Source organism: Oryzias latipes, chromosome 11 (assembly GCF_002234675.1).
Source record: "Oryzias latipes chromosome 11, ASM223467v1".
Lineage (NCBI taxonomy): Eukaryota > Metazoa > Chordata > Actinopteri > Beloniformes > Adrianichthyidae > Oryzias > Oryzias latipes.
The window spans coordinates 7,186,106-7,206,229 of record NC_019869.2 but is presented as its reverse complement, the minus strand read 5'-3'; the positions used below and the strand labels follow the sequence as shown (position 1 = coordinate 7,206,229).

Genomic DNA, 20,124 nt, shown 5'->3' with positions numbered 1-20,124 from the left:
TTTTCGAATATATTAAAAGATTATTTGGAATTAGACGCATCAGATGATTACTGGGGAAATATATTACAGTCACTTGAAAACAATTGTAAACAAAATCTAATTACAAAACATGGGACTCCAAAAGTAAGTTCACAAGGAAGACAGGTAACCCAGCATGAATCCAAGACCCAATGTGTGCAAAAAGACCCTGAATTGGAACAAAATAAATGTAACAGGGTTGCGTTGGCGTTTCCCACGTTTTGCACTGAATCTGAACGCATCAGTGGAAAGTCGAGAAATGTCAAGCCAAGAAATCTGAGCCTCCTCTGTTCTCTGCTGGCAGCAGCACACAACAACTACAGTGTGACTTTACAGCTCCAGCTCTGCAGCCTGAAGCATGTGATTACACTTGGAAGCGGAGTCACACAGTTTACTCAATGAGAGAGCAGAAAAATGTATTTATTTTTTCTCTAAACTGTTGTTTATGAAGGAGATTCTGAGTACCTGGGTGGAACACTGCCCCTCGACCACCTACTTTGTGCAGAACAAAGACATTGGAGGGAAATGAGACCTCCTCTAGTGTTTCCTTAAAGAAATTTATGTTCTTCTGGATCCTGTGTGATGATTTGTTCCTTCTGTGTTCTGATTGGAGGTCTGAGAAGTCCAGAGGAGGAACAAGGGAGTACTTAATAAATCTCCTTTCACAGGAAAATCAACAATCTGTTTCTACGGAGCCCTGAACATGACATAAAAGAAGTTCCCCGAAAATGAATCATTTGTGTCTACTAATTGTGCTCAAATTGGCATTTCGTGGCCACAGTTAGGTATTTCATGGCCAAAAATTAGCATTTTTGTATGCAAAAATATGCATACAAATTTTGCATTTGGTGGGCAAGAAATTAGTATTCTGTGTAAACAAATATGAATTTTGTGCACTTAATTTAGCATTTTGTGCACATACATTGGTATTTCATGGCCACAGTTTAGTATTTCAAATTAGTATTTTATAAGCATTTTGTAGGCACAATTTTTTATTTTTTTGGATACAAATAAAAAATTAGTATTTTGTGCACACAAATTAGTAGTAGGAATTGAAGATACTAAAATACCACGTTGTGCCCACAAAATGGTCAATTGTATGCACAAAATGCTAAATTTTAATCCCAAAAACACACAAAATTGCGCCCATAAAATGCTATTTGCGGCCAAAAAATATTAATTTGTTCACAAAAAATACTAATTAGCAAGTGTCTGTTTAATGTTTGTTTTTGAATGTCACGTCTAGGGCTGCATAGTTTTTGCGTACATTGAGCATAAAAATAGAAAGAGACTTTGAAAGTGAAACAGAAATTTAAAAAGTCTAAAAATGTCCATAATACAAAAGACAAATACTATATTTGATAAGACTTTCATTTTGATGCCAATCATGGTGCTTTGTGGATGCTACATGTATATTTCTCCTTTGTCGCTCAGAGCTTTGCATCAACTCTCCTGAAATGCTGTCATTGGCAAGTTTATCTTAAACTGGGGGGGGGGGGCATTTTTTCTCTATAAAAACTGCTTTACAGTTTTTAAATTGTTCATTCATTTCCTATTTCTAACATGCATTTCATCTTATTTGTTTTTAATTGCATACATTTTTAATGTGTGAGATACAAATGTCTTGAACAACTCTCATGATGTATGTTTTGTACGCCATTTTAAAACCATATTATCTATAAACAGCTTAAATCACACACACAAAAAATGAATTCTTGATGTGGACTACCAAGTTTTAAGATTAACAACACCTGAAATAATCAGGTGATATAAAATTCTGTTTTGTCTATTGAAAAACAAGCGAAAAGCTCTAAATTGGAGGTGCAAAATCCTCTAAAATCACATTGAAACTGTGAACTGTAAAGTTTGTACTTGTATAAAGCAACAGAAATGACCAACTTTACTTGGGCAGCTGTGACTTTAGATCTGCTGAAGAAGACGTTTGTTTTTTCTAGTTCAAATTACTCATAATGTTATGAGCTAAAAGATGTTCTGACATGCAAAAAAAAGTACATTAAGATGTGTTTTAACCTCTGATAATCAGTTTGGGGCAAAGTTGTACCAGAATGATCATGTTCAGATACCTAAAACTAAGATCACAGTGAGGACTTTTTGTTCTGCTATCAGCATCAGTTTGTGGAATCATGATGTAATTCAGTAAAAACACGCTCATTCCTGCGGCCGGTTGCCTCATGCAATCGCTTTCACGCTGTAAATAGGTCAAGGCTCCAAAAGGCCGACACTAACCCGAACAACATGAATCTGTGGCCAGATTTTCTGTTCAACAGACTTTATAGTGAGTTGTTGTTTTTGCAGGTCCAGCCTGCTGCATGGACACAAAGACAGATCAGTAGTTGGAAACATGGTCCACATGACCACATCTGGTAACGATTAAAGCACAAAAAGGAAGGGAAAAAAGGCATTTAGAGCGTAAAGTCAAGATTTTCTCAGAAAAAACAATATTTTAAGTGATTTTTTAGTCATCACCTAGTGTTGCCATCCAGACAAACGGTTTATCCGTGAGGGTTGCATCAGAGAATCAATTATATTCCAGAAGTTGTGAAGAGTTGGAAGCAACCGTTGGATTTGTGCCAAACAAGAAATAGAGCTTCACCCCAAATCTCAAAAAGTTTATTATTCTTTTTTTGCAGGGTTGCACATTCAATGAGAGCAAACGAATCCCCCCAAGATAGACAGCTTTCATCTGTTTTGTGACTACGTCATCAGTGATGTAGTCTCCTTTCTCTGTTTTTCAGAGGAATCTCTGGAAACTAGGTCGCCAAAACGTGTCTATTCCATGTTAAATGTTGATTCATCAGCTCCCATCTGTGTTTCGCTAACATTTCTTAATCTTGGCCGAAGTATTTCATTCTTATTTAGAGGGTACGGGGAACCAAAAAGTATAGGAAGTTATTACATGAATTGGGGGTTAGAGACAGAAAAAAACTGCAGCACAGACAGAAAGGGGCGGAGCTTCACGTTAACTTAACTTAGTAGGACAAAAAGATATGAACTCAAAATAAAAGATCTGATTTATTCCTAAGGAAACATATATGCTTTCAAAATAAGGTCACCAATAATGAATATGATATATAAGAAACGGTAAATGGTGCATACTTATATAGCGCTTTCTACCATCTTTCAAAGGCCCAAAGTGCTTTACGGTCACAGACCCATTCACACACTGATGGAACACTGGCACCAACCTCCCACCAGAGGCAAGGTGGGGTTCAGTGTCTTGCTCAAGGACACTTCAACACATGGGTGGGCAAGGCAGGAATTGAACCTGCAATCTTACGATCATGGGTCAACCGCCCTACCGCTGCACCACGGCCACCTAAGAAATCACACAAACAGTACAAAACATTTCACTTCCACAGTCAATCCTTCCCATATATGTACAGAGGTGGACAAAATAGTTGGTACCCCTCAGTTAAAGTAAGAAAGACCACAATGCTCACTGAAATGACTTGAAACGTTCAAAACTAACAATAAATTAAAATTTATTGAAAATTAAATCATCAAAATCAGCCATTACTTTTGAGTTGTCTAATAACAGAATTATTTAAAAAAAACAAACTAATGAAATAGGGCTGGACAAAAATGATGGTACCCATAACTTCATATTTTGTTCTACAACCTTTTAAGGCAATCACTGCAATGAAACTGTTTCTGTATTTGTTAATGACCCTTCTGCACCTGTCCACAGGTATTTTGGCCCACTACTCATGAGCAAACTAAAACATTTTTTTGTGGATATTATCCAGTGATAGAACAAATGTCTGGTGAGTCTTTTATTTTTACATGGATCAGTACATTAAGTGACATCCTCGGGACAGTTAGTACCGCACCACAAAACATCCTGACATGGTTTTTTGCTTTATCTCATCCGGTCAGATTAGTTTGGGGCAGAACTATAAGAGGGGCAGGAGTCCTGCAGGGAGGCAGCAGCTTCTCTACATTCCCTCAACAGGTGAGTCTCATCCTCTCATGGACCTTTTCTGGATTTATACTTAACTTCACTTTTTTTTCTTTAGTAAAGTAAACTGTTTACAAAAGAAAAAACTTGACAGATATGATTTTAGATTTGTGTTAAACAGAAAGATTAGAATTTTTAGGTCAGACTGGCCGTTTCTAAAAAGCAAAAATAATAATGAAAACGTTTTTTTATTTATTTTTTTGATTGACTAAAGTGCACCAAATGTTTAAATGTAAAAAATAGTTTAGGATAAGCTCTACACAACATGTAAACACAGCATCTGAATTAACGAAGGACAAAAACATTTTTTTATCTTAGTTTGGAAAAGGGAAAGTTGCATGTTTTTTTTGGGAAAAGTGAAATAAAAATCAAAGGATTGTTGTTTATTTAAGATGCATAATTCAAAAGTTTCACAAACTAAAAACTGGAATAATTAAGTTAATAAGTTCTCATTTTCAGCATATTTATCCTATGATCCTGAAAACAAAACACCAGTTTCATCACTGAATCATTATCTTTACCCTTTCATGAAATATGCTGATAATTTGAATTAAATCCACTTACTTTCACACCACCTTGAACAGAAAAACAACAAACAACAAACAAATATTTGTTCAAATAATTGGAAATTAGATTAGACATGAAGAGGTTGAACAACACAGAGCAAAGATGAAAAGTTGAGTAAATTTGCTCATTAAAAACTGAGATTATTAGGAAGGTTTGAACTAAAAAAAAATGACCAAAACTAAAAGTTTGCTCTTTTGCTTTGATATGCTTGCTTTCTAGGTCCTGATTCAGTCAGCAGCCATGAAACTGTCCATCATTGCAGCAGTTGTGGTGCTTGCTCTGGCACACGGTAAAACCAAAGCTTTAATGACATTGCTGTGGTGCAGGAAACATCTGCGTTTCTCATCCGTCTTTTTCAATCTTTTCCAAATCATCAGGAACATTTGCCGATGAGTTGGACGACCTTTTGAAGGACGTCCATGCCAAAATGTCCAAAGACTTCAGCGACATTATCAACAACCCGGAAGTCAAAAGCCAAGCTCAGTGAGTTCTGTAGACCTTCGTAAAGCTGGAAAATCTCTTTCCTCCACATTCAGAATGACTGACATCAAAGACCGTTTCCATGAAAGGAGACTCAGTTATAATCTGAGCCGCTCATGTTCTCAGAAAGGACAGACGAGGAGGATCACTTTTAACTGAATCCAGCGCTTTAAGTGAAAAAGTTCCCAGCTGCACTTATTTTGAAGTGACAAATGTCTCTTCAAAATAAAATGCCCAGAGACACGCATGAAGATAAATGATTGTGGGAAAACTCCTCGTAATCGTCAACGGTCATTAAGACATTTCTCTTTGACTCTTTAGGCTCTTCTTGGACGAGAAAAGAGGGCAGCTGGAGCCCGCCGTCGAGCAGATCCAACCCCACGTTGACCCCTTCATTGAAAAAGTCCAGTCCTTCTTCGATAGACTGAGAGAAGAGTTGGCCAAGACGAGCAACAAGTAAAGCAGCTGATGCCGATGTTTCAGCCGGAAGCACATTTTTGGGCTAGTCCTTTGACTGGATCAGCTCTGAAGCACCATTCAAATAAATGCTCAAGCACTATGGCTGTTTGGTTTCATTTGTGAGTTTAAAATTCTAACATTTTACTGATTTCTGTTACATTGATGATACCGGTACCCCTTAAAAAAAAAAAAAGGACACAGTAAAGTAATTTTGGAACTTTTATTTAAGCAAGCAAAGCAAGGGAAAAATCACAGGCATGGAAAGCTCAAACAGTTAAAAGGACTAAAATGGCAAAAGGAAAGCTTTCATTCATACTTTGTCTTAGAACTCTAAAACCCCATAGAACAGGGGATCTTTTAGTTTCTTTTCTCCTCTCTTTTTGAACAGATTTTCTCTTTAACTTAACAAACCAGGTTTTTTTATACATGTATTTTTTCTGTCTGGTTGCAGACTTCTTTTCCTTTTTTTGTCTTCTTTTTTAAATGCTGTTTTTTTTATTTTATTTTGAAGGTTTCTCTTTTTTCCCACTTTTTCAAAAATCTCCTCTGTGAAGCTCTCTCGAGGTTTCCCACCCCTGTTGAAAGAAATCAAATATGGAAGCTGCATGCATATATTTAAACAAACAAACAAACAAACAAAAAGCCAGCACGCACCTCGGGTTCAGACACTTGGGCCTGCGGTTGAATTAGTCGCCGGCTTCTGTGCCACCTCTTTAGCCTGGTGAGCCTGCAGCACAGCCACGGCTTCATCCACCTGGAAACAAGAAATGGTACCAAGAAAAAACAATCCTCAATTTGAGGTTTTAGCCATATCTAATAGAAACAAATGAATTAAAATGGAATAATTTCAATTTTAGTATGAATTATTATATAAATTAGAACAGGTTAAATGTTTTGGTCATTCTGATTCCTGTTAGCAGTAAATATTCGACTTTTAGAACAGAACATGGTACCTAAAAAACGACATTAAAAAAGTCCCAGTCATGTCACCAGTACTAGTATTGATGGTACAGTCTGGTTTGAACCATGTCATCTTGTGACGGGGTGATCAAACAGCTGGGGGTCTTTGGTCGGAAAACAAAAAGTTTAACAAATGACTCAAGATTTGCCACCAAAGTTTAAAAGTTCTGCATCAACAGTGTGTAGTTTAAATGAATGGTCTCCAACACTCAGGTCATGGACCGGTACCAGTCATTGGGACAAGGGGAAGAAGAAAAAATAAAAACAAAAACAAAGCCCACATGTTTTCAGTTTTATTTATAATCAGATTCTGAAGGTGGTTTTATTTTGAAATACCACTCTCCACCACATCCAACCCGTTCTTGAGGCACGTCAAGTCGCTCGTTCGTGTGTCAAAAATACATCTGCAATTTTCTTAAAGCTCAGACTGTTAAATAAATCCCCAAGCTAGCAAAGCTAACAAGAAATAAACAGATTTGGAAAGTTTATCTCTGCAGAAAAGAACCAGAGAGGAAACGGAAGATAGCCTTCGACTTCAAAATAAAAGAAGTCATTACTTCAAAAATGGATTTACTGGGACAGTCGTTTCCACAAATCATAACAAAAACCCATAATATTAAGCAACTGGTTGTCTAATGTTAAGAGAATGTTGCCAAAAAAAGTCATTTAAACTGTGGATTTTTGTGTATTAATACATTCAGAAAATATCAGTTTAAGTGACTTTTTGGTTTTTTATCCATCACACCTTAAAAGTCAGGCGAGGCTGAAGATGACGTCTGATTTTTTTAAGTTTCCATTTCAGCAGTTATGGTTTAGGAGGAAATCTATGTCTCATTTTATTGATTCCAAGATGAAATCTGGAGCACTAATAAAGTCAAAAGATATTTGACAGACGGAAGATACACTTTACACTCAGATTTAAGGGAAACTGAAAGCTTAAAAATATGAATCCAGACCCCCACTTTAGCCTCACACAGACGAGTCTGGGAAAATATTCTCTGACATTGAATGAAAAGGTCGGGGGCCACGGCTTCAAAACACTATCCTGTACAAGCTTTAGGAAGCTGTTACACTAAATTCTGTGGCAACTGGGATCAAACATTTAAACGTTATTACTACATATACAGTAATTTCCGGACTACAAGCTGCTACTTTTTTCCTGCGCTTACAGTCCTGCGGCTTATTCAGTGACGCGGCTAATTATTGGATTTTTTTGCCGGCCGCCGTGTACGTATTTTTGGACACAGAGAATGGTTTGTATTCTCTAACATCAAACACAAGTCATTTGTTTTTCAACACACCTCTAAGCAGCCAAACAGCATGGACCTGACTTCAGGTCTTAGACACTTCAGTCATGGTTCAACAAAACGAAACACGCATGTCCAGCCGCATCCCAGAATACTTTGGTGCCATTAGACCCAACGTGCACGTGATCGCCGCTACAATATGATGAAGCTTTCAAGTTAAAAGCAATCGTTAAAAGCAGCGTGAAAAAATCACCAACGGGTTTGGAAAAGCCGGTCAGCTGCGTGACGGAGAGAACAGCGCATGCTCCGGAGTGCATTTACCTCTGAGTCATAGTGACTCGGCTGGCTGCACGTAAATATGTGGCAATAATATCAGCCTTTATTTTGTCGGGACACGACTGGAAACACAAATTGACGTGGTCGTGTTAACGGTTTCTAAGGACTGAGCGGAGTTTTGCATTGAAACGCTCACAGCCTCCGTGTGAGCTGGAGACTGCGTGTCGTGTGAGCTGCGGGGCCGATGGCAGTCTGAAGGCTCCCACACGTAACAACGCATCCGCCCCTCATACACAAAACGTACAGTATTAAGTCCGATTGCTCTGCACAGACACGATTTGCTCCGTCCACCGGCGCAATGGGGACGAAGCGCTCCTCCCTGTAGCCGCGCTGGCCAGAGCTGTCGGAGTAGATAGGAAGGGGAGACAAGGAGCGCGCGGGAGCGCGGAGGCGTCGAGCCATTCTGCAGGCTGCAGCCAGGGCTTACTCGAGGCGTCCGCGGAGCAAGTGTTTGTTGTGGAAGGAAACTTCTGACCCACGCGCCGCGAGGAGGCGCGCGTATCGCGCTGAGGCGCGCGCTTTTCAGTCGTCGCTGCTTTATTTTACTAGCGTGTTTTTTAAACAGCCCTGTTACTCCCATAACGCTGCCGCGACACAAGCGGAAGGAGAGCTTTACCCGTTCACCCCTCCATGCACTGCTGCTCATTCTTAAACACGTACAACAGAATGGCGAGCCGGGCGTTGGCCCCGCCTTTAGCCCCTAAGACTCATGGGAAATGGGGTATCGGGGATGTAAATTTCCTCATCATAACTGAGGGATGTAATGTTGATTATATGGTTACTTTTTGTAATTTTATGTGTGATACCTAGATTGTCAATAAGTTAAAAAAAAATAATAAAAATAAAAACCATAACTGAGGAACTTGTGAACAGAATAGAGGTGCATACTGTTTGGCAGATGCAGATAGACTCAAAGACATGAGCCTGAGGCAAAAATGACTCCACCCACTGTGTGCAAATAAATCACACTTACACTCTGAGTCAGGAAGTGATCCGTCAGGATGACAATGTTGTCTAATTCCTGCAGCTTGTACCCCGACGCGGCTTGTGTATGTATAAAATTAGTTAAACACGTGAAAATGTGTAATATCAAAAAAACATGGGGCATACTTAATACTATTCTAAGAAAGGGTAACAAGGAAGACTCCTATCCAAAGTATTTTATTAGTAAGAGTGAAGAAATAGATCAAAGGGAAGAGATTGCTAAAAGATTTAATGATTTCTTTGTAAACGTGGGACCTGAGTTAGAAAAGCAAATCCCGGATCCAGGAACATTTAGAAAGGATGTGCAAATGTTAATTGACAGAAATCCCAGTAGCATGTTTCTTAACCCAGTAACTGAAAATGAAATATTAAAGACCGTGAGAGGAATGAAGGGTAAACTCTCTACTGATGTTAATGGCATTGATATGGCCTTGGTGAAAACAGTAATCAGTGGAATTCTGAAACCGTTAGAATATATCTTCAATTTATCATTCCAAACAGGTTCATTTCCTAATCAAATGAAAATTGCAAAAGTTATACCATTGTACAAAACCGGGAACAAGCATCACTTCACAAACTATAGGCCAGTTTCTATGTTACCGCAGTTATCAAAGATTTTGGAAAAAATTTTCATAACCCGATTAAACTCTTTCATCGAAAAGCACAAGATACTGGACGAAGGACAGTATGGGTTCAGGTCAAATCGATCAACATCACTGGCCCTGATGAATGTAATAGAAAATATAACAAATGCTATTGATAATAAAAAACATGTAATCGGGGTATTTATTGACTTAAAAAAAGCTTTCGACACAATTAACCACTGTATATTAATTCATAAATTGGATCGGTATGGCATTAGGGGGTTAGTGCTAGACTGGATCAGAAGCTATTTGAGCAATAGAAAGCAGTTTGTAAAGGTTGATGGTGCTTGTTCCCAATGTTTGGACATTGTTTGTGGTGTCCCTCAGGGGTCGGTTCTGGGACCAATATTGTTTATTTTATATATAAATGATTTATTTCAGGTTTCTAACAAATTACGGCTAGTTCTATTTGCTGATGATACTAATGTGTTTTGTGATGGGGATGATTTGCAGCAACTCATTGAAATTGTTAAGAAGGAGATGGAAAAACTGAAGCTGTGGTTTGATGTAAATAAGCTTTCACTAAATTTAAGTAAAACAAAAATGATGTTATTTGGTCACCATAAGGGTAAAAATATTGACATTGACATGCACATAAATGGGGTGAAACTTGAAAGAATTTATGAAAATAAATTTCTTGGGGTCATAATTGATGACAAACTAACCTGGAAAGCACATATTAGCTACATACAAGCTAAACTATCCAGAAGTATTTCTGTCTTAAATAAAGCTAAACTGGTTCTGGACCACAAATCACTCCACATGTTATACTGTACATTAGTTTTACCATATTTTTCTTATTGTGTAGAGGTTTGGGGGAACAACTATAAAACAACGTTACATTCACTTTCAATACTTCAGAAGAGAGCAATACGAATCATACACAAAGTCAGTTACCTTGAGCACACAAATAAATTATTCATAGAATCAAAATTACTCAAATTTTACGATCTAGTAGAGTATTGTACCGCTCAAATAATATTCAAGGCCAAAAACAACTTATTACCCACAAATATCCAAAGGTTATTTATTACAAAAGAGGAAAAATACAATTTTAGGGAAAAAGATACATTTGTCATACATAAAGCACGTACAAATAAAAAGAGATTCTGTGTTTCAATTTGTGGAGTGAAGTTGTGGAACAGAACCAGTAAATGCTTGAAACAATGTCCAAACATAAAAGAATTTAAATATAGATACAGGAAGATGATCATGGATAAATATGTGCAAATACAAAAAAATACAGAATGTCAGCATTTATAAATCTGCATACTTTGACAATACGTTTTGTTATTCATTTGTATGTTGTTTGGAAATGAAAATTACATGTATATATGTACATATACACTTGGGTAGGGCACTGGACTCTGATGGTGGGAAAGTAAGGGCTTAGGGTAAAGGGGGGTGAGAGTTTATAAGATTTTTCTTCTTCTCACTCCCTTTTGGACTGGTGTTTATATCATTTTGTTTTGTTTGTTTTGTATAATTTACTTGTCTTTTTCTTGTTTTTGTAAGTTTTGTCTCGTTCTTGTCTTATTCTGTTATTTTACATTTGTTTCACTAGTCCAAAATAAAAAAGACTACTACTACTACTAAAATGGGTGGGTGCGGCTAATAATCGGGTGCGCTTTGTAGTCCGGAATTTACGGTATATTAATTTAGATTGAAATCTATGTGGTTTCTCCGTTAAAGCCTGGTGTTTCACGCCATCTACCTTTGAACGGAGAGACTCCGGGGACTCCAGCATGTGGAGCAGCTCCGAGTTGTCGATCTCCAGGAGCATTCCAGTGATTTTGCCTGCAAGGCTGGGATGCATGTTCTGGATCAATGGGAACAGCCGCTCGCCTGTTAAAGAGACAGACGGAGCAGATCAACAATCGAAAAGGAATCGGCACCAACCGGAGTCTGATAGGAAGTCCCCACGTTCAATACCCAGCAGGCCACTGGGGAAGAAAGCCCGGGGCATTTACTGCCATGTGGGAGTGGATGTGGAAGTTTTGTTTGGACTTCTTACCCAGCATCTGTTTCTGTTCCTGGAGTGGAGCGGCAGCCAGCATGGAGGCAGTCAGGGGTTCCTGGCCCTGAATATGGACTGCAGGCTGAGAGCAGGCGACAGAAGAGTGAGTGAAGGGCAGAGTCGGACTCTCTTCAGGTGTAGCTAAACTTCTTCTACCTGCAGAGTGACTTGCGGCTGAGTTGCGACGTGCTGCTGGGGATTACGAACTCCTGTTGAGTACTTGTACTGAGGCCCTCCACGGACATGAGTGGCTGCAGTGGCAACTGGGTGACGGGGGCCGCTGCTCTGGGCGGCTGCAGGAGGAGGGAAAGAGCAGCTCAAGATAAACAACACATCCTACTGGAAACAACCGACCGAGCAAGAGATCCATGTTTACACGACTGACCGACACGCTGGGTGTTCATCATCGGGGGCACCTGGGAGGAAGCTCGCACTGTGCTGAAGTTCTGGGGGCGTGGTCTTGGTGGACGCATCACTCCTGGCATGTTCTGGAAATCTGCATCCACAGCGGAACAGTTACATGTACCTGACAAGGCTCTGCTGCAAAGCAACACCGCTACACACTCACGTTGTGGTCGAACACTTTGTGTAGTCCAGCGGGGGCCCGGGCGGAGCTGAGCCATCTGGCCGGCGGTTGGGTAGTACGCAGAACGACTCTGCGCCTGAGGAATGGCGGTCATGATGAAGCCAGAGGGCGGAGCGGGCTGGTAGGGGTTCATGACGGGGTTTGCCGCGGCGCGGGCGTTGGCCACGCGCTGCATGTACTGAGTAATCAAGTGAGCTTGCCGCTCCTCCTTCCTCTGAGCCAGGGCTACATACAGCGGCTTGGTGGCGACTATGCGTCCGTTCATTTCCGTCACAGCCTTCGTGGCTTCTTCCGGGGACGAGAAGCAGACGAAGCCGAAGCCTTTGCTGCGGCCGCCTTCCATCATCACCTTAAAGTGCGGGAGAGCCGAAGAACACGAGGTGAGAGGCATGAGCGACCCACGACACATGCAGAGAAAAGACTTTCGCTCGTGGGAGCTGTGTGGAAGTTTGCAGAGGAGGGACAAACACAAACAGCTCACCTTGGCACTTGTGATCGAGCCAAATGGTGAGAACTCTTTGCGTAAGCGTTCGTCATCAATGCCGTCGTCCAGGTTCTTCACGTACAAGTTGACGCCCTGCAGACAAAAATGAAATAAAAGAAAAACACACATCAACAATGATTCAAAAATAAAACTCAGCACGTCTTTGGTTACACCTAATAATACAAACATGCATCAAACCACTCCAAATTACCTTCATTTTTCATAGCCAGAAATCAAGTCTTTATTTAGTTTGACAGGGACCACAGGAGCATTAATCGAGGGAGAGATGCTTTTTACCAGACTATAAGCTCTAAGAACTCATTTCTATCTGCAGCCACCAAGACACACAAATGCAAGAATTACCAATTAGCATAAAACAGTACAATGCCATTACATCCAAGTTACAATTATTTCATAATACAAGACAAGAGATTGAGAAAAACACAGTACATACACACTACATATTTAACAATGGTGACATGTCTGTTATGTTAAAAAAAGTTTGTTTCAATTCTGTGTCATATTTTGGTAGGTTTTTGCATAATTTTAAGCATGTTTGAAGTTCACTCCACTCAGCGATTAAAAAGAAAAAGGCTGATTGGCTCAGAGCACTTCCTTCTGCCACGCTGGCCGTTCCATCCGGACCTTGTTGTTCTGCTCATCTGTTCTGATGTCAGCATAGCAGAAGCTCTGGAGGAGCCGCATTATTCATGAACTTAAACAACAGCTGTAAATTTGCAGTCTGGATAACGTTTTCAAAGCTGAACATTTGATATTTGGTTAGTATTTTTGCACTGATGTTGAGATTTTCTATCAAGAACCCTCAGAGCTTGTTTATAGACAGACTCCAGAAGTTTCATATTTGTCTTCTTTGCTTGTGACAAATGTTAAATGAGACATTCTCATTACATTCATGTAGAGTTTGGGGCTTGTTAATGAGTTTTGTATGGAGCTCAAATTTGACAGATTTTATTTTAGTGTGTGACAGACCCTTTTTATATGCCTCTTGAACGTTAATGAGTCCAAAATTATGCCAAGGTATCTGTTTTCATTTACACTTTTAATAATTTACCCCTGAACCTTAACTGGAGGGTAAATGATTTTGTCTTACCGAAAAATCCTTATAGTTAGAAAATAAACATTAGAGTCCACAGTGAGGAAACAATGAAGCCTGTGTCCTACAGTTTCACCATTACTGCCATTTTAGCCAGTGCTCCCTGCCAAAAAGATGAAAAAAAGAGCCTATGAAAGTAGCAAAGAAACTTACTTGGTAACGGGTCGTGCGGTCTTGTTTCATCTGTTCGAATCTGCGCTTCAGCTCCATTTGGCGCTCCATCTTCTTCTGGGCTCGTCCAACAAACATGATCCTCCCGTTCAGCTCCTTTCCGTTCATTTCGTCAACAGCCTGAGACGATCGGAGGGCAAAACCAGTCACCCACATGACCACAGATGTCACCAAAAAAAAGTCCTAATCTCACCTTCTGGGCATCCTCATGGTTTTCAAAGCTAACAAACCCGAAGCCTCGACCCCCGCCACTCTCATCAGTCATGACTCGAACACTCGTGGCATTTCCTAGGCAACAAAGTTCAACTGAGGTTGCTAAATGTTGCCATAGAAACATGTTCCATCCCTTTAGAGATCTTTGAGGAATAAATCGTATGCAGGCTTTCACAAACCGAATTTGCTGAAGATCTCCTTCAGTTTCTCATCATCCATGTCTTCACCAAAGTTTTTGATGTACACGTTGGTGAACTCTCTGGCTCGGGCGCCCAGCTCAGCCTCGCGCTCTTTGCGGGATTTAAAACGCCCAACAAATCTGTAAAGAGTAAAGTTTTCATTCATACATCCCTTTTGTCAAACACAACATAAAAATAACCTTAACAAACTTGACAGTAAATGCAATCATACAAGAGCCTGACAAATTCTGAATGTGGTTGGTGAGTTTTCACAAGGAAACCATTCAAGTCCCACTCCGATCATCTTCTGATCTTTAGTAAACGCGTTCCCATTGTCTTTTGGCTATGATTACGTGGCAGAGAGTAGTTCATTGGAAATTCCGCTCCGAGTTGAGGGCGGGAATGTTGGTGCGAATGCAACTCCGCCCCCCTTCCCCTCCCCATTGGTGACAGCTCCAAAAAGGGAGCTTGGTGCCCATCCAGTTTATTTCCTAATATATTTTTCAAAAAGCTTTTTTTCATCTGTTCCTGATTTACAATGATCTGAATAAATACTTAGAAATGCAATTGTGAGTAATTTTCTTCATATCCGTCATTTAACATCAGAAAAATGCCATGAGAGCAGCTTAAAAACACTGAAAGCACCATTTTTCATCAGAGTGGGTCTTTCAACCAGAAAGCCACAAAATGTCAGAGCGTGTAGCATGCTAATAATCTTCCAATTCAAATGTTAGTTTCCAACCAAACAGCTGATTATTTGTTAAGACATTCACTTACACTTTTCGGTCATTGAGCAGCATGCCATTCATTTTCTCAATGGCTCGTTCAGCCGCATCATGAGTCTCAAAATGCACAAAGCCGTAGCCTCTAGAGCCATTTTCGTCACAAACCACCTTAGAAAAAGAAAACACGTCACGTTTTAAAGGCGTACACACATACAGCACAAATCTTTTCAGATGCACTGCATCTCCTTAAAGAATCCAACCGACTAAAAGTTCTGCAAACTCATTTCCTGATGGTCCTCCTGCAGCCAAAACAGCTCAGGCCTCTTCACCCAAAGGCTCCACAGCCGCTTGTTTAACTCCTCTGTTGTGCCTAATTATTTACATTTGTGATGAGTTTACAGTTTTGACGAGTTTTGTCATGTATGTATAGAATAAGTACAATTTATGTATGGAAATGGCAATGTCAGAAAGCTCAGGAAAATGATGGTAAAAAAAATAAAAAATAAAAATAAAAAATGAAGGTAAAAGATCATGTTTGGCTTTTTTTAATACAAATAAATCTGCAACAGCAGGAGGATTTTATTTGACACAAGATGTATTTTATTTTCAAAGGAACGTTGCTGTCAAAGTTAAAAGAAGCTATAATTGTTATATATAGAAAAGTAAAACACTGTTATGAATTCCTTCTTGTAAACATTTCAAAGCTTTGTTTTATTGATACCGTGTCATTTCTAAACTCTAGCTGGTTTTGCTCTATAGGAAACTAACCCAAATGGCTTTTTTGAATCGTTCAAAGTTCCAGGTTTGGGTCAGGATAACAAGCTATTTACCTTGCAGGAAAGAATGTTGCCGAAAGCAGAGAAGGTATCATAAAGAGCCTTGTTGTCGATGGACTTGTCAAGATTCTTGATGAAGATGTTTCCCACGCCACTCTTTCTCAGCGATGGATCCCGCTGTGACCACATGATGCGTACCGGCTGGCCTTTAATCACGTCAAAGTTCATGGTATCCAGAGCACGCTCAGCTGAAAAGTAAGAAGTTAAAAAAAAAGTGAAAAATTGCCCCCAAAAAACATATAAATACAAGTATATATAGGCAAAGAGAAAATGTAAAGGGGAGGGTAAAATTACTACTGAATATTGCATGTTTGTATGTTTCGCAATACATCATGATATTTCACTCTTAGTCTCTGCACCCGCTGGTGTGTCGGCCAATCACGGCGCTTTTTACAATGACCTAGGAATGACACAAATGCCCAATTAGCACATTTTTAATTAACATGAGTTCAATAATGGTTTTGGCTTTGAAATGTTTGGTTTAAAACAAACTCTGACACAAAATTATAAAAAAAATTCATGGAAGTTTTGAAATAGCGTGGGGGAGTTTCGCCTGTTTTTTTTAAAGCCATTTCTCATATTGTTTGGAATTTCTTTTGGATTTATACATGTTTATAATGTCTTTACACGTTTGCGCTTTGTCAGAAAAGATAAAATCAGCTTGATTGATTATCATTTTATTGTAAAAAGAGGACAAAATCTCCCACTCAAAATATATTTTTTTGTACATTTTCAGGTTCAGTTTTGGAATAATGCAATAAAACAATTCTTATTCTTTTAAAAAAAAAGATGAAGATGTACTAAAAGATGGATATGAAGCAATGTCACAAAAACAATTCTAAAGATAAATTAATAGAGGAAATAGGAAAAGGCTCTGGACTACTAAAGGTTGACCAATCGTATTTAATTAAGCACACTTAAAACGAGCTACATCTGCATTTAAGAGAGGAACAGAGCAAGGGTGGACCTTGTCCTTATCAATGACATGCAGACAAGCTTTCATGAGGGAGGTGCGGCTGGTCCGGAGAGCTTCAGCCAGGAATACATGAGTTCAGAGCAGTCGGTTGGTGTTCAATATGATCTTACAGACTCACACCGATCATCTTTTGATCTACTGTTAAATCGATGACATGTAAAAGGTAGTTTGCCATCTCTCTGGTTGGGTGGGGTACTCCTGCCCCAGGTGGAGGAGTTTAAATATCTTGGGGTCTTGATCACGAGTGATGGTGTCTAGTCCAGATACCTCCTGGACGCCTCCCTGGAGAGGTGTTCCAGGCATGTCCCACTGGGCGGAGGTCCTGGGGAAGACCCAGGCTGGCCTTGGACGCCTCGGGGTCCCCCCAGAGGAGCTGGAGGAAGTGGCCGGGGTGAGGGAAGCCTGGGCATCTCTGCTTAGACTGCTGCCCCCACGACCCGGTCCCAGATAAGTGGAGGAAGATGGATGAATGGATGAATGGATGGATGGATGGATGGATCTAAAGGCCTATTCACACCGGGACGAATTTCGCCGGCGATTTTCGCCGACGCTTAACGCCTCGTGACTAAACAAAGGGCACCAATGAGAGTGTGCACACCGACGCGAAAAAACGCCACGCGTCAGAGCGTCAAAAAAAAAACGCCTCGGATTCGGTTTTTTTTTCGACGCGTCGAAATCTATTCGACCAATGAGAATGGCGCTTTTGCACACGTGTCTGGAGCTTCTGAAGTTACAGTAAAACACAACTTGGGGGCGCTCAAACACAAAACTGCCTTGCTGAACACACATACCAGCGAAGAAGATGGACGCCGTGTAGCGTCTACACAGCAGCTAAGGAGAAGTTGGAGCAACTGGTGCTTGAAATATTCATGTTTTCTTTGTATGATTCTGACAAGCGCGTAAATACTTGCTCTCTTCTTCTGAGGGAAAAGCGACTTTAAGAAGCGTAAAGTTCCGCAGCGCCACCTTGTGTACAGGAGTATTTATGTTTACATTAAGCGCCATCTAATGTCAGGGAATGAAATTGCATGTTCGCTCGGCTCATCGTCAGCGAAAATCGCCTGGGTGTGAACACAAAAAACGTGGCGAAAAACGCTGGCGAATAACGCCTGGCGAATATTCGTCCCGGTGTGTACGGGCCTTAAGTGTTGTCATTAGAACACAGTATAGTCTTTTTAAAATGTTCATATTTATTAGGTTTTTACTTCGGGAAATCGGTGACGCCATATTTGCCATTTAGAAAAAAAAAAGTATTGAGCATGGTATCCTAATTGCTTTTCAAATCCAGGGCACTAGTTTGTCCTGCACGATCTAGTTTTTTGTATTTAGGGAGTAGGGAGGGAATTCGGACAAAGCTGTAGATTCGGACAGCTCTACAAAATGGCGAATATTGCATTGAGTAGTGAGCAGGGAAGAATACAGCCAAAGCTTCTGCAAAGCCACAGTAATTCATGTAAAATTTTCCTCTGAGTTGTGGGAGGGACCATTGGGACAGAGCAAACCCCGCCCATTCAACTTAATTGAATATAAAGACATTTACAGAACATGTAGAAAAGTGCATCCATATAAAATTCTAAGACAAAATAATTACAACAATGATATGAAATGAAATGATAAACAGAGAATGTTAAGATAAACAAACAAGATTTAAAAAAAACATGGAATATTTTAATATTCTAGGGGTGTTATCAAATTAAAAATTAAGTAATAAAAATATGTATTTATTTAAATAAAAATCGTTTAGAAAAATGACTAATTTAACAGTAATCTCTATGTTTTTATCACTAAAACAGGGCGGAGCAGAGAGCTTGTGTCCCGCCCAGCGTATTTTCTACGTCACGTCACATATGCTCTTTTTTCCCCCCTCTGCTCCTGATTCACAACAATATGATTAAAGACAAACTAAGAAATGCAACTTCAAGCGTATTATTCTTATATATCTCCTTCATCATCAGAAAAATGCCACAGAAACATGTAAAAACACAATTTTCATAAGTGGGTCGTTAATTAAAACGAAATTCTTCGGGAACAGTTGAGTGCTCCTGGGGGGGTGAGCCGCTGTACAGTTAGGCCCCCCAACGACAACAGTTTCAACTCCGATATGCTAGCATTATACCTGGGAGTATCTGTACGTTTTCATCTTTAATGGTGCATATTAGAGAATTCCTCACCGTCCGCCGGCTGCTGGAAGTTGACATAGGCATATCCCAGGGACCTCCGGGTGATCATGTCCCGACATACCCGGATGGAGACGATGGCTCCGGCCGGGCTGAATTTCTCGTACAGCATGGCCTCGGTCACATCTTGATGGAGATCCCCCACATACAGAGAGGCGATGGGGTAACTGGGAGCGCCGGGGTTCATCTCTCCTGCTGGACGTGCGTGGAGGCTCGAAGTCGAAGGAAGCTGCCTGGACGGAGAAGTTGACGGTTTGGTTCCCCAACGGTCTGCGGCGTCACGTTAGATGCCGGCAGTTGGACTTAAAACTTTCCGGATAATTGTTTTTTAAATGACAAATAGAATTCCGGCGATGTTAAATGCAGCTCTAGGATGGAACACTCAACGGTCTAACACATTTTTAGCTCGACTTTGCCTTTCGGTTGTTTAACCTCTCTTTTCGTTACCGTCCAGTCCGAGAATGACTTACTCCAGCTTTAACGTAACAAAAAAGAAAATGGGGGGTGGGCTTTTTTAAATGTATTTTTTAAAAAAATTGTAATTTTTTTTTTATTTTTTATATTTTTTTTTTGCCGTGTGCTGAGCGAGCTCGGGAGCACACGCAATCACATAGCACTGACAGCCGGGGTTTGGGGGAAGGATTTTATCCGGAAGTTGGTTATATATACTGTCTTGACGTCACTGGAATCATCCAATCAAATTTAGGTGGGAAGGAAAAAAATCTTAAAGGGGGTGTTGACCACAACTTTATGATGAAATCATTTAAACCTACATTGCAAGTAACGTGATCTCATATAAACATTGGCTAAAATGCAGTTATTTTAATTTCTTTGAATTTTTGGTTAACGATATAGAATTTACTAAATAGCCAGAAAAATATGCCCCTTTTGATTTCCACTCAGCTTTCACCATGAAATACCTTCATAGATTCCTGTAGAACAGGATTCTGCAACCTTTAGGAGTAAAAGAGC

The 20,124-nt window shown here is 40.0% G+C and overlaps 2 protein-coding genes across 2 annotated transcripts; one reads left to right on the top strand and one right to left on the bottom strand.

Annotated features, from left to right (window-relative positions):
* Nucleotides 1-3,781: 3,781 nt before the first annotated feature.
* Nucleotides 3,782-5,607, top strand: LOC101159278 (type-4 ice-structuring protein-like). The gene is made up of 4 exons (XM_011480771.3): nucleotides 3,782-3,991; nucleotides 4,784-4,853; nucleotides 4,942-5,047; nucleotides 5,366-5,607. Exons 1-4 carry the CDS (start codon nucleotides 3,797-3,799, stop codon nucleotides 5,502-5,504), a joined length of 510 nt encoding a protein of 169 aa, XP_011479073.2. The 5' UTR covers nucleotides 3,782-3,796; the 3' UTR covers nucleotides 5,505-5,607.
* A 383-nt stretch (nucleotides 5,608-5,990) lies between these two features.
* Nucleotides 5,991-19,787, bottom strand: LOC101169122 (polyadenylate-binding protein 1-like). The gene is made up of 14 exons (XM_004073802.4): nucleotides 19,147-19,787; nucleotides 15,994-16,187; nucleotides 15,216-15,331; nucleotides 14,439-14,578; nucleotides 14,240-14,334; nucleotides 14,029-14,166; nucleotides 12,759-12,854; nucleotides 12,260-12,626; nucleotides 12,077-12,187; nucleotides 11,848-11,984; nucleotides 11,689-11,773; nucleotides 11,389-11,519; nucleotides 6,158-6,257; nucleotides 5,991-6,078 (listed from the first exon to the last, which is right to left on the bottom strand). The coding sequence occupies exons 1-13, from the start codon at nucleotides 19,337-19,339 to the stop codon at nucleotides 6,165-6,167; spliced, it is 1,896 nt and encodes a 631-aa protein (XP_004073850.1). The 5' UTR covers nucleotides 19,340-19,787; the 3' UTR covers nucleotides 5,991-6,078; nucleotides 6,158-6,164.
* Between the last annotated feature and the right edge of the window lie 337 nt (nucleotides 19,788-20,124).

What these genes read in the sequence shown, in the direction of transcription:
- LOC101159278 (XM_011480771.3), top strand. Translation starts at nt 3,797, where the DNA reads ATGTCTGGTGAGTCTTTTATTTTTACATGGATCAGTACATTAAGTGAC. An exon ending in TCTCTACATTCCCTCAACAG is followed by an intron (nt 3,992 to 4,783) that starts GTGAGTCTCATC and finishes CTTGCTTTCTAG; the next exon opens with GTCCTGATTCAGTCAGCAGC. An exon ending in GAAGTCAAAAGCCAAGCTCA is followed by an intron (nt 5,048 to 5,365) that starts GTGAGTTCTGTA and finishes TTGACTCTTTAG; the next exon opens with GCTCTTCTTGGACGAGAAAA.
- LOC101169122 (XM_004073802.4), bottom strand. Translation starts at nt 19,339, where the DNA reads ATGAACCCCGGCGCTCCCAGTTACCCCATCGCCTCTCTGTATGTGGGG. An exon ending in GGAGATCTTCAGCAAATTCG is followed by an intron (nt 14,335 to 14,438) that starts GTTTGTGAAAGC and finishes TTTGTTGCCTAG; the next exon opens with GAAATGCCACGAGTGTTCGA. An exon ending in AGCCGCAAGTCACTCTGCAG is followed by an intron (nt 11,774 to 11,847) that starts GTAGAAGAAGTT and finishes GCCTGCTCTCAG; the next exon opens with CCTGCAGTCCATATTCAGGG.